The following is a 12515-nucleotide window of genomic DNA, read 5'->3' as shown; positions in this document are numbered from 1 at the left end:
AATCTAACATATAAAATCAACAAAACCATACACATAACAACATATCAAAGCATAGAATAACTCATCCAAATTCTCATAAATAACGACCGTCCGGACTGTATGAATCCATGTATCTACAGGCATTCTTGCACCCGGGTGATGTAGTAACTGGAAAAGTCCATCAGCTGCCACCCGAGGTTAACCCTATCAGTCCAAAGTACTCAATAGGACTAGGGCCTCCTGCCATTCCCACGCATGACCTACTCCCCTCTACATGAGGACGAGCACTCACGGAATATCAGGATGAACAGCCATCAGCAGCTTTACCATGGTCATACTACATAATTTCTCATATTCAAATCATGGAGACGTTCCTCCTTGGAACGCTCGTTCAAAATCCACTTCCAATAATTCACTCAAAATACCATTCGCACACATTAACCAGTTCTCTTATTCACATTTTCATTCTGTGTTCCACTTTCATAAATTAACAAGCGTTCATCCTTTAATAAATAAGGACGAACGTATTACAGTACATTGACTACACGTTTCTGAACAAAAGAAATGAACCCTTGTCCTCTAACGGACGTTATGAGTATTTAAATAAGTTAAATGAATTGATTCTAAAAGATCTGAATAATACTTAGAAAAATTTTAAGTATAAAGACTCTAGGTTGAATCAAAAGGATAAATACATTACAAAATTATTTAGATAAACAACAGAGTATGATTTAATTCAGAAGACAACACTGCCAGTCAATGACCGAACGTCAATTAATAATTTGGACGAACGCTATTTACGTTCGCTCAGGAATCAATGATAAGGACGAGCGTTCAGTTATAAAACCGAACTCTGCTTAGGACGAACGCTAGGTAAATGACCGAGCACTAAATAGAACGGACGCTCGATATAAGACCGAGCGCTCATTTGGACGAACGCTCAGTATAAGACTAAGCGCTACCTATAACGAACGCTGGAATATAAAACCGAGCGTTACTAATATACGTCAATTATTTCAACCGTTGGACACGCTAGGCTGAGTCGAACGCTCAAACCTAACCCTTCACACAAGGGACGCTCGTTCTTAATCAGGATCCTTTCCAAATGAAAGAATTCTTATTCTAAGTTATTTTCAAGGGAAACCGAACGGTATAAGACCGTTCGATGACGAGCGTGCATTACCAAGCAAAGACTTTGAGATTTTCCAGATTTTTCATCTACAATAACTTCACAGTTTTCATACGATTCATAACTTATAATTTATCTCCACCATAAATCTCATACATTACAGAATTCATATTATCATCTCTTACCATACAGAAATTATTCATTTTTCCAAATCATATGTTTCATCCTCAACATACAGTTCAAACAATATCATTCATATCCATCCATTACACAGCACTCGTTCATGCATATTTAAATATCATACAGTTCATATATCCAGTACAGTTTCATGCTTTCACACACACCATGCAAGTATCAATTAAATTACTAAAGCTCCCCTTACCTGGTCTAGCAGTGAACTCCCAAAATGCAAGGGTTTCGCTCGTTCCCTCACAGCTTTCTACCCAAAGAATCACTCCACAACTTCCACTTAATCTAATACACCAAAATCATAAACAGTTTCAGACCTCTAACCCATGCATGCAACCAGAATTTTGGTTCGCATGAACTAAATGGACGAATGTGCAGAGACGAGAACTTACCAGTTCAGATCTCAGTTTTGTTCGGTTCAGAACGATGCTCACGGTGCAGGGAATGTTTCTACGGTATCTGAAATGGAATCGGAGTAGATGACGGTGAGTTATCTTAGAGAGAAGATGAAAGAGTTTTAGAGAGAAGCTGGAGAAAAAGAAAGGCCAGAGTTTCGTGAGGAAGAAGGTGAATGCATGCAGAGAATGGGAAGAGTTTTTCAGAAAAATTCTTTTCCCTCCCACGCAGAACGAACGCCATTCTCCACACGCCACTTGTCTTCCACTAACGTTTTTCAAACGTTCCAGCCACGACACATGGCAGATACATGCAGAGTGAAAGTGAGTGGGTTTTGACGTGGCACGGTGCAATTAATGGTGATCAGAGTGTGGGATTTGGTGCGTTAATTAATCAGGACTTCACACGTAACATAAGTTGACCACGTGTTACTTAATATTTGAATTCAAATCCCTTTTTAAACTTAATATTTTAAATAAATTGTCAATTTTACTGTTGATATATCCAACTTATTGAATTTAATTCCAAACATTATTTTGGAACAGAGTGGGTTAAGGGTCTAATCGTGTATACTAACGGTTGCGGGTCAAATAGGCAATATTTTTTCTTTTCATCTTTTCTTTGACAGCATTAAGATATTCATTTTGTAATTTTTATTTAAATGTTAAATTCATTTTTGTTACTTTTATTCATATTTTTTTATAATTTAAAAGATTAATTATTATAATAAAATTATTTTTTATTCTAAATGTAGAAGATTCACGTCAACTAAAATTTAAATGTTACTAAATTTTTTTATCATGTTATATCATCATATTTTAATAGATTTTTTTTCAAGAGTTATATATTAAATTTAAGATTATAATTAACATTTTTACATGTTTTAAGACTTGACTTTTTAGATTAATTTTATTTAATAAATTGTTTCATATTTTGATTCTCTTCGGTCTAACTTCAACTTTTTTTTTATCATATTTTGAGGCTGTTTTTCAAACCCAAATAAATAAGACCAATAAAATAAAGTAGACAACTTACATCCTTGGTTTGGGAGTTGCTCCCTCCACCCCCACATGCTTCTCCCTCCACCTCCCCTTGACTTTTTTGCCCCTTCCTCTACCTTTCTTTTACTATTTTGCCCCTCAGTAACATTTTATTTTAAAAATTATTGTTTTTTAATTTTATTCATTTATAACATATTTCACTGATAACCTACGTAGTTCCTTGTATGAGTAAAATATTTTTCTGCAAAGTTTGGTGATCGTGAAAAGAATTATCAAGCAATCTTCCTCTTGTTCTCGGTGCAGTACGTGGTGCAGTGCGTTTATGGTGTAGTGTCCTTATTGTGGTTCCTCTCCAGGTACGTAGTCATAATCCTTCCTATAATCCCAAACCCTAAACCTTTCCCATACTTCCAATAATCTTTTTAATATCAAGCATATAATCTTTGCATGAGCAGTAAAATAAAACCGAAACGTAAAAGGAACTGTGGACGGATGACATCCTTCAACGGATGTCAACATCCATTGAAGGCGAAACGGATGTCGACATCCGTTTTGCCTTCAACGGATGTTGACATCCGTTGAAGGATCAGAGACAGTTTCCTTTTACGTTTCGTTTTTATTTTATTTGTTTATTTTATTTACCGTAACTTATATTTAAATTTATAATTTTAAATGTTATATATGGTTAGTTTCCTTTTTATTTTATTTGTTTATTTTATTTACAGTAACTTATATTTAAATTTATAATTTTAAATGTTATATATGGTTAGTTTTTAAACGTAATAATTTTGTTAAAATATGAATTTGTTATAGATGATTTTTGTATCTTTAATTCTTTAATAATTTGATAATTATATAAAAAAATTTATAAAATATTCAAATAATAATCTAAGTCAAAATAAAATTTAAAAACATTTAACAATAAATATATCTAATATATAAATATATATTTCAGTTATAATAATTTAAAAACAATTAAAAAAAGTAAAAAAAATTCAGCAGAGCCGAAACGGATGTGGGATATCCGATTGGCCTTCAACGGATATCCCACATCCGTCGACGGAAGTCGACATCCGTCGAAGGCAACATGCTGTGAGTAAAATGTAGACAAAAGCCACAAAACATATTATTCCAATCTCTGTAAAATGTTTTCATAGTTGGAAACACCACCTTCGAGAGGTAACAATCACACGATCTCCAGAAAGAAGAAACTCTCGAGCTAAGGCTTTCCCCAATCCCCTTGTACTGCGCAAACCATTAACAAGATGAATTAAACAACGTCATAAAAACATTACCACATGTCATTAGATATCATCAAAGTAAACAATTCACAAAGTCATATGTTCCTGAATGATAATATATATATATATATATATATATATATATATATATATATATATAAAAGACATCACAGGTTCATTAAATAGAAAATAATTATGGTAATCACTTACAGAAGAAAGGGATTAAGTAACCATACCTCCCTGTTATGACAACATTACGCGGACCAGCACGACAATGTTCCTCCAGCACCATGTTAGCACCTATCATTGTTCCAATGATCACTCCTCCTAACCAACTGTACCAAATCAATGCATCCATTTGACTGTCTCCACCTTCACAAAACTCAGAAAAATTGACATCTGCTTTTCGAACCAATGCATAACAAATTAACAGCTAGAAAAGTTGCATATAGACCAACCTGACATCTGAAATCCGATCGAAAGGATGACCCCAGTGCTCATCATGGTCACAATATACCTTCCAATTTGAATGTCCCACATCCGTTTCAGCCTTTCCTGCACAGTAAAATCTCGACAAAGCACGGGGTGAAAGACGAACCTGGAGTGGACGCAGATCTGCTCGTTTCCTCCGCACACGCCTGTTTCCTCCGCACCAGTCTTGCTCTACACCAAGCGATCTTCTACAAAAACGAAAAACAAAGAAGAAATGGAGAAACAAATGAAGAAAGAAATGGAAAAAAATGGAGAAGTTGGAGAGTGAGAGAGACCTTACGGAAGTGAGGAAGAGGTTACGGAAGTGGGAAGTGAGAAGTGAGAGATGGTGGGAGCATGTGGGGGTGGAGGGATTAAAATAAAAAAGGTAAAAAAATTTAACTTTAGGACATAATTGGAATTATAAAAAATTGGGTTAAGAGATAATTGGAATTATATAAAATTGGGGAGGTGGAGGGAGAAGCATGTGGGGGTGGAGGGAGCAACTCCCCCTTGGTTTTAGTGACTAACGTGGACTATCCGATTGAGCCCAATTTATTTGAACAAATGCACACACCCATCAGTTTTTAATTTTATATTTCATAATTCATTTCACTTATTTATTTCATTAATTATGTTATTTTAACGTAAAATAAAAACTAAGTGTTATCTTATTAAAATTACTTTAGGTCACGTTAATATCTATGAATATTAAAATTAGATTTTAATACTACAATTTACTGTCTTTTAATTGTTTCATTTAAAATAATTGTTTTCTTTTAAAACATTAATTTAACCTATGATGAAAATTAAAATTTGAGGTAAAATATATTGCATCTCTTAACTCTGTCAAAGCTTGTTATTCAACTTCTCTCAAAGTCCACACACTTTCTAGAAAGGTATTATTTCTAATAGACGTCTTAAGATCTATTATTCATATTATTTTTTAATTTTTTTTGAGTTTCTATTAGTTTTTTATTTAATAAATATTTCAAATATTTTATATTTTTAATTAAATTTGTGTTATTTAATTTTTGAGATAACGTGTTTGTTGTGGTTAAAATATGTTAAAATAAGTGTGATGTTTTGTAATTAATGTAAAGTGATATTGTTGTTAATGTGATAATTATTTGTATTACTTTTTATTATTTATCGTCTTGTGATTAATATAAAATAATATTATGTGAATGATTGAGTTTTATTCTTTTTATTAAAAATATGTTATGTAATAATAATGTTACCATTAGTAATAAAAAATATGACAATTTTGCAATAATAATATAATCGGTCCCTTAATATAAGGAGTATAATGATTTTATTATTTAACACGTTTTTAATAAAAATTACTTATTATTTTATATTAAAATGTAATATTATTATTTATCACATAATCTCACATCTCACATATCTTTATATATAATAATATATAAGAATAAGTAAGTAAAATAATAATTGAGTAATCCAATTAATAAAAAACTAAGCGATACTTATTTAATTAAAAAGTGTAAGAATTTTAAGTACTCAAAAATTAGAAAATATTAATTATAATTTATTAAAATTATCCAAATTTATGATGTATTTGAAATTTAATGACTTTTTTTATTGATGATGAAATGCATGCAATAAAGTATTTTTCTTTAATAATTAATTATATTTATTTCACAAATTCATAAAGATAACCGTACAAAATTGTAAAACTTTAAGATAATATTGATTTATTGAAATATATTATTAAGTAAGCATATTGATATTAAGTTAATATCATTTAAACAATCGAAGCGCACCATACCCTAATCCAAATCCTAAAATGTAGATAGATAGAGATAGGTGGCTATGATTAGGATGCATGGGAAGTGGGCCCTCTGTTAGGACCTAAATTTTCCAGCAAAACCAATTTCTTGTTTGTTAGTCGGAAAATGATCGATGCAAATTCTGTTCATCAACACTTCATATAGAAAATTATGGATTTAGGCGATATAGGATGCGATAAGAGGAGATCAGAAAGAAAAGAAAAGAAAAGTGTTTAATAGGTATAATGAATGAAATAGTGGTAAATGTGTATGATTATGCTGCTAATTTACTTGCTTCTCAACACTCTGTCACTGTTATGTGAGTTGCGTATTTCATTCGGATCCGTACTTTCACTCTCTTTCTCTTTGTATTTGTTATATAAAATTGCGTCATCATTTTTCATATCATATAATTTCTTTTTTCAGATCAAAAGGCTATCTTTCCTGTTTCTTGCACAGTATCGGACGCTGCCCATGTCTACTTCTGTAAAATCCCGAGGTTTTTTTAGCTGCAACTTTGAAGCTTGTTTTCAATCATCATTTATCAATTCACGCCTTCTCTTAAAATCATAATTTTCGCGCTTCTTTTTATGTCCTCTGTGTACTGATTTTATGTATTCATTCTGTAGTGTGACGATGGACAACCTTTGATCGAAACATAATTGATAAGAATGCGTTTAACTTTGCTCATCTGTGTGAATTTGTTGGTACAGATGTTTGTATTGTTGGCGTTGCTCGGACGCCAATGGGCGGTTTGCTTGGCTCCCTATCATCTCTTTCTGCAACAGAGTTAGGCTCAATTGTTATTAAGAGTAAATCACTATGCTATTTTCCTTTACTTTACCCCTTTTTCATTTCTTAGTCACTACCCTTACCACTTTCAATTAGTAGGAGGAGAATTCAGGAAATATATATGCAAATTCTTGCTCCTACTCCTGTGTTATGTTTTAAGTTCATTTACGAATATGCAGATGCTCTCAAAAGAGCAAATGTTGATCCTTCGCTTGTGCAAGAGGTGTTCTTTGGGAATGTTCTTAGTGCAAATTTAGGGCAGGCTCCTGCAAGACAGGCTGCACTAGGTGCAGGAATACCAACATCTGTAGTCTGCACCACTATTAACAAGGTGTGTGCATCAGGGATGAAAGGTATGGTTCTTTTGGTTCATTTGGAAGGGTATTCCACCTTCAATATAGGATTTTTTTTTTCATGTGGATTACGGTGAAAACATGATCTCGTCTTTTTCATTGCAGCTACCATGCTTGCAGCACTGACCATACAATTCGGTCTCAACGATATTGTTGTGGCTGGTGGCATGGAAAGCATGTCAAATTCACCTAAGTACCTTGCCGCAGCCAGGTTTGTTTTTCTTTAATCAATTGTTGATGTTATCATTTAAAAGATGCTGATTTTGATATCTGATGACATCCGCTCGTATGATGGAAGAATGATTTTACTCTAGCTGCCACGTTGAAGTAAATTTTGTATGTTGTGGAGCTTCAGTAAATGGTCTATGCAACCTAACTTTAGTTTTTTAAGTGCTTAAACATTGGATGAAGTCGGACCATCATTACATTTTTTTGGTTAATTATTGATGTTGTGTCTCCATATTCTGCATATGTTTGTCTAAACAGGAAAGGATCTCGGTATGGACACGATACTATCATAGATGGTATGGTCAAAGATGGCCTTTGGGATGTCTATAATGACTTTGGAATGGGAGCTTGTGCCGAACTATGTGCAGATCAACATGTCATAACAAGAGATGAGCAGGTAATGTTTTAGGTGAACAACCTATCAAAATTTTGTAACGCATTTCATTCTTGTTGATGGCTTCAATGTCCTCTACTGCTTCAATTACTGTAACTTAAAATCATCATCCGGTGGCCTATCTGTTCTATGAAGGTGGTGGAGGGGGCCGTGTTCCTTCCCACCTTTATCCTCCTTTTAATTGTTCTTGGAAAACAAGAATCTTGTATAGTTGCAGTTCTGATCTTTCCTAATTTTGATTTGAAAATTTACCTTCTTTTCCCATAACATTATTGCTCCTTCTTGAACATTTTTTGGTGCTGAAGCCTGAAGAATGTTTTATTTGTTATATCCTTTCAGTCTTTTAGTTGAATCAAGTATTTGTAATTTTGTTCTGTTTGGCAATGAATGTTATTTTCCAGGACTCTTATGCTATTCAAAGCTTTGAGAGAGGAATATCTGCACAAAAGGCTGGTCATTTTGCTTGGGAGATAGTTCCGGTGTCATAACGATTCCTGCCTATATCTAACTCAGTTGATAAATGTTGATTTGGTTTTCAATTAATGCTTTTTGTACATTCAGGTTGAGGTTTCCAGTGGAAGAGGGAAGCCTTCCACGCTTGTTGATAGAGATGAAGGTTTGGGAAAGGTAAATAGACTAATTTACTAATATGTTAACTAATTGAAATGGATCATGTGGTCAGTGGTGCATATTGGGAGATTTTTGGGTATAAGGTGTTATTTTGAGAGTGGGACTGGGTATATGCGAATAGTAAATGGACCTGAATTACTGAGTACAATTTTTATATGGTTCTTCGATCACATTTTTTGTCTTCTGCTTTGCTTGAATAGAGCTGCAGAAATTGGTTAGGAGATAGATTGAATCTGTATACACGAGCTTTTGAATATCTTTTGTTGTCTAGTTGAAGGCAGAGATTGTTTTTTTATTGGTCTTAGTGTCAACCACTGCATTTGGCATTCCATTACTGCCATGATTCTTGTAATGTTGAATACTAAACGTTAATACATTCAAATATTTTTTGTCATTTTGTAAGTTCTAAACCAAAATCTTACATGAAATTTGCATGCTTCATTTGTATTATAGAGGAGAATCCTACATTTTCTTAATATTTGTGTTTATGTTGTCAGTTTGATGCTGCAAAATTAAGGAAGCTTCGACCGAGCTTTAAACCGGTTGGGGGTTCTGTGACTGCTGGCAATGCATCTAGCATAAGGTCCCTCCCTTCCCTTGTGCTCCTTGATACCTGAATTCTAAGGGGGATGTTCATGCCCCTTTTTTCATTGCAAGAAGATTGCTACAAAATTGATATCTGTGTCATGCTAAAAAATTGGTGCCGTAATCATAAGGTTCTAAACTGCATAGTCTGTTGATAATGGATTGGTTTATTGATTCTTCCAGTGATGGTGCTGCTGCATTAGTGCTAGTGAGTGGAGAGAAGGCACTTGAGCTTGGATTGCACGTAATTGCAAAGATAAAAGGATATGGGGATGCAGCTAAGGTACTGTAACAAGTTAGTGTTAACCTGCTTTGGTCTTGATTAATACGAGCATATTTAGAGTTAAAGAATGACTGTTTTTGCAGGCACCCGAATTATTTACAACTGCTCCTGCCCTTGCAATACCAAAAGCCATATCAAATGCTGGCCTTGAGGCTTCTCAAATAGATTACTATGAAATAAATGAAGCTTTTTCTGTAAGGAATACGAAACATATTTTACTCATTCAAGTGAACATGTTAACGATACCTCAACTTCTTCTATGCAGGTTGTGGCTCTTGCAAATCAGAAGCTTCTTGGTCTTAATCCTGTGAGTGTTCAAGTGTCCCAGATGCTGGGCTCTTTTTGTTTAATAAAATCATTTTGTGACCATCTTGCTGCTTCGGCATTCTTTTGCTCCATCCCGTCATAGAACAATGGCTTAATAATAGATAATTCATGTACTTCCTACCAAATGCAGGAAAAAGTTAATGCACATGGTGGAGCTGTATCATTGGGTCATCCCTTGGGTTGCAGTGGAGCTCGAATCTTAGTCACATTATTAGGGGTAAATTTTGACCTTGGTTACTTGTAATTTTCTTTCACCCTTGGCGTTTTAGTATATCTGTAAATCATGCACCTGTTATCTGTCACAATTTATAATTCTGGTGTGGTTTCTACACAATTTTTTTTTTATTTGTTGATATCTATCTAGTAAGAGTTATATATGCATTGGAAGATTTAGGCACATGAAACATGAAAGCTAAAAATCTCATCGAATTAGTTCCTCATAAACTTGAGTCATTGATTGTATGCATAATTAGGCACATGAAACATAAAAGCTAAATAAGAGTTGAACCTCATCGAATTAGTTTCTCATAAACTTGAGTCACTGATTGTATGCATAATTAGAATTAGAAATTCAACACAATAACACATTATTAATCGGCTTGACCGAATAAAAAGAAGAATACAAACACAAACTATGGATAGAATTGAAATAAACTAAAAGCCACAGAACAAGATAAGAATAGAAGAACAAGAATTAAGAACTGAGAACTTAATTTTATGCCATTCATTTGTATTTCAGGTATTGAGACAGAAGAGAGGGAAGTATGGTGTTGCCGCCATCTGCAATGGGGGAGGAGGAGCATCTGCTCTTGTCCTTGAGCTCATGTAAGCATTTTCAATTTGGTTAGCCATAGTTCAGTTCTCTGATACTTTACAGTGTAGTTAATCCTGCTTAAATTATGAGATCCTATTCTTTTCTGGGGATGTCTACCTTATCTCATTGAAGCTTAAAATGTTCTAACTAAATATTTTTTCTAAAAGGTTTCTCCAATTTTGCAGGCCAGTTGCTGTGGGACGTTCTTTATTATGACAACAATCTCCTTGCATCTTACTACTTTGCAACACCAATACACCTATTTTCTCTTGAAAAGGATAAAATATGTAATAAGCTTGGTCAATGGAAGGAACGGTTTCGTTTCAGTGTAACTGTTTGCAGTTATCATGTTAATATTAATAAAAAGATAATTTTAAATTTGATTAATTAAATAATTTTAAAAATTAGCACACATTATACCATATTCTGTAAATGTATTCTATTTAATTATTTTGATACTTGACTGATTCTGGGTTTGACACTTAACCAATAATTTAGAAGGAATAAAATAATATGTTCAAACTAAACGTAAATAATGTACTTAAACAAAGTCTATTCTTCACGTGGGTACCATCTTCAATTTATATGAGAATAAAGGATATGAAACAATAGCATCCTAAACTATGGTTCGACGACAAGATTGAAGGGCCAATACTACTTCCCCTCTTAAGATCCGACACTGCTTTGATGGTAAAAGATGTTTGAAAAGTAGAAGAAGAAGAAATAGAAGCAATGCTTTTAAGGTTATTACTTCCTGCACCATATCCCAACATCCTATCATAGAAGAAGAAGAAATAGAAGCAATGTTTCACAATTAGTTTCCTTCTAATGAAACCTTAGGTATGTCGTGCAATTGATAATTTTTCTTTTTTAATATAATTATTTGACCTTTTGTATTATTTTTAATTATAATATTTTTCTTAATATTTCACATAAAAAGTAAATATATATTTTTGAGTTAAATTATTGATAATATTATGTTTCATTGTGGTTTTATTTTTTATAAAAAATTATTTAACTAACATTTACAAGAATAAATGAATAAATATTTTTATCTACTGAAATAAGATGAGATAAATTTCATACTTATTAAATATGTGAAAAAAATATGAAAATAAATTTTTATTTAAAATATAAAGATGAAATAAAAATAAACATAAAATTTTACTTAAAATATAAAGATAAAAACAGAGAAACCACGCACGATTCTATATTACTGTTCCTAAATAGCATCACGTTTTGGGTGGATAGGGAAGGAAAGTAACACTATTGTTGAAAAATTGTGACTAGTATCAAAATATTAACAATATTAACAATCTTTAAGGATTCCTGGTTCACATCAACAATTCAATTTTAGAGAATCAAAATATTGTTTCTGGAATGCAGATAATTTTTGTGAAATCATTTTTGAATGTGTTAAAAATTGAGATTTTCTTTAGATCAAACTTGAGACACCGATAGAAACATTTGTCTACCCTTTTAGATATATATGAAGTTCTTAATGTATTTTCGTCTCTAAAACTTGACTCTAGTCTTCCTACACATTCACAAAAAGTTAAAGATTGGATTCGTGTGAACAAGGTATACCGACATACTTTAATTGGTGTACTTTCTAATGATTTGGTCATTGTGTATGGTTCCTATAAGGAAGTGAACTATATTTGGGATTCCTTGATTCTCAAATACACTACTAAAGATGTCGTCATAGGAAACTACTATCGATGGGAGATAATTGAAGATAAAAATATAAAGTCTCAAATCAATGAGTATCACAAGCTACTTGAAGATATCAAAGTGAAAAACATTCTTCTACCCGATAAGTTTGTTTCAAAACTTTTGATTGAGAAATTGTCGTCATCCTAGACTGATTACAAACAACAATTAAAACACAGACATAAGTAGATGGCGCTTCC

At 32.8% G+C, this 12515-nt stretch overlaps 2 protein-coding genes across 4 annotated transcripts; one reads left to right on the top strand and one right to left on the bottom strand.

The window, feature by feature from the left end:
* Positions 1–3757: 3757 nt before the first annotated feature.
* LOC124820711 (putative chlorophyll(ide) b reductase NYC1, chloroplastic) lies at positions 3758–4821 on the bottom strand. Its single transcript, XM_088116198.1, has 3 exons — positions 4394–4821; positions 4172–4307; positions 3758–3939 (listed from the first exon to the last, which is right to left on the bottom strand). Exons 1-3 carry the CDS (start codon positions 4473–4475, stop codon positions 3846–3848), a joined length of 312 nt encoding a protein of 103 aa, XP_087972324.1. The 5' UTR covers positions 4476–4821; the 3' UTR covers positions 3758–3845.
* Positions 4822–6220: 1399 nt separating this feature from the next.
* On the top strand, positions 6221–11069 carry LOC124820990 (acetyl-CoA acetyltransferase 2-like). Of its 3 annotated transcripts, none has more exons than XM_047292803.2 (15): positions 6230–6436; positions 6623–6695; positions 6910–7008; positions 7168–7341; positions 7447–7552; positions 7828–7966; positions 8365–8442; positions 8525–8590; positions 9091–9176; positions 9362–9461; positions 9545–9655; positions 9727–9768; positions 9919–10005; positions 10528–10613; positions 10788–11069. In XM_047292803.2, exons 2-15 carry the CDS (start codon positions 6671–6673, stop codon positions 10816–10818), a joined length of 1230 nt encoding a protein of 409 aa, XP_047148759.1. In that variant the 5' UTR covers positions 6230–6436; positions 6623–6670; the 3' UTR covers positions 10819–11069. The 3 variants fall into 3 exon arrangements, with proteins under 3 accessions (XP_047148742.2, XP_047148759.1, XP_047148750.1); XM_047292794.2 differs by having other exon boundaries at positions 6230–6515; XM_047292786.2 differs by lacking the exons at positions 9545–9655; positions 9727–9768; positions 9919–10005; positions 10528–10613; positions 10788–11069 and having other exon boundaries at positions 6221–6520; positions 9362–9470.
* Positions 11070–12515: the final 1446 nt, after the last annotated feature.

The sequence above is a fragment of the Vigna umbellata genome, chromosome 1 (genome assembly GCF_029865625.1).
Source record: "Vigna umbellata cultivar VRB3 chromosome 1, Vumbellata_1.0, whole genome shotgun sequence".
Lineage (NCBI taxonomy): Eukaryota > Viridiplantae > Streptophyta > Magnoliopsida > Fabales > Fabaceae > Vigna > Vigna umbellata.
The sequence above is the reverse complement of the archived record's forward strand: the minus strand, read 5'-3'. Positions and strand labels throughout refer to the sequence as shown.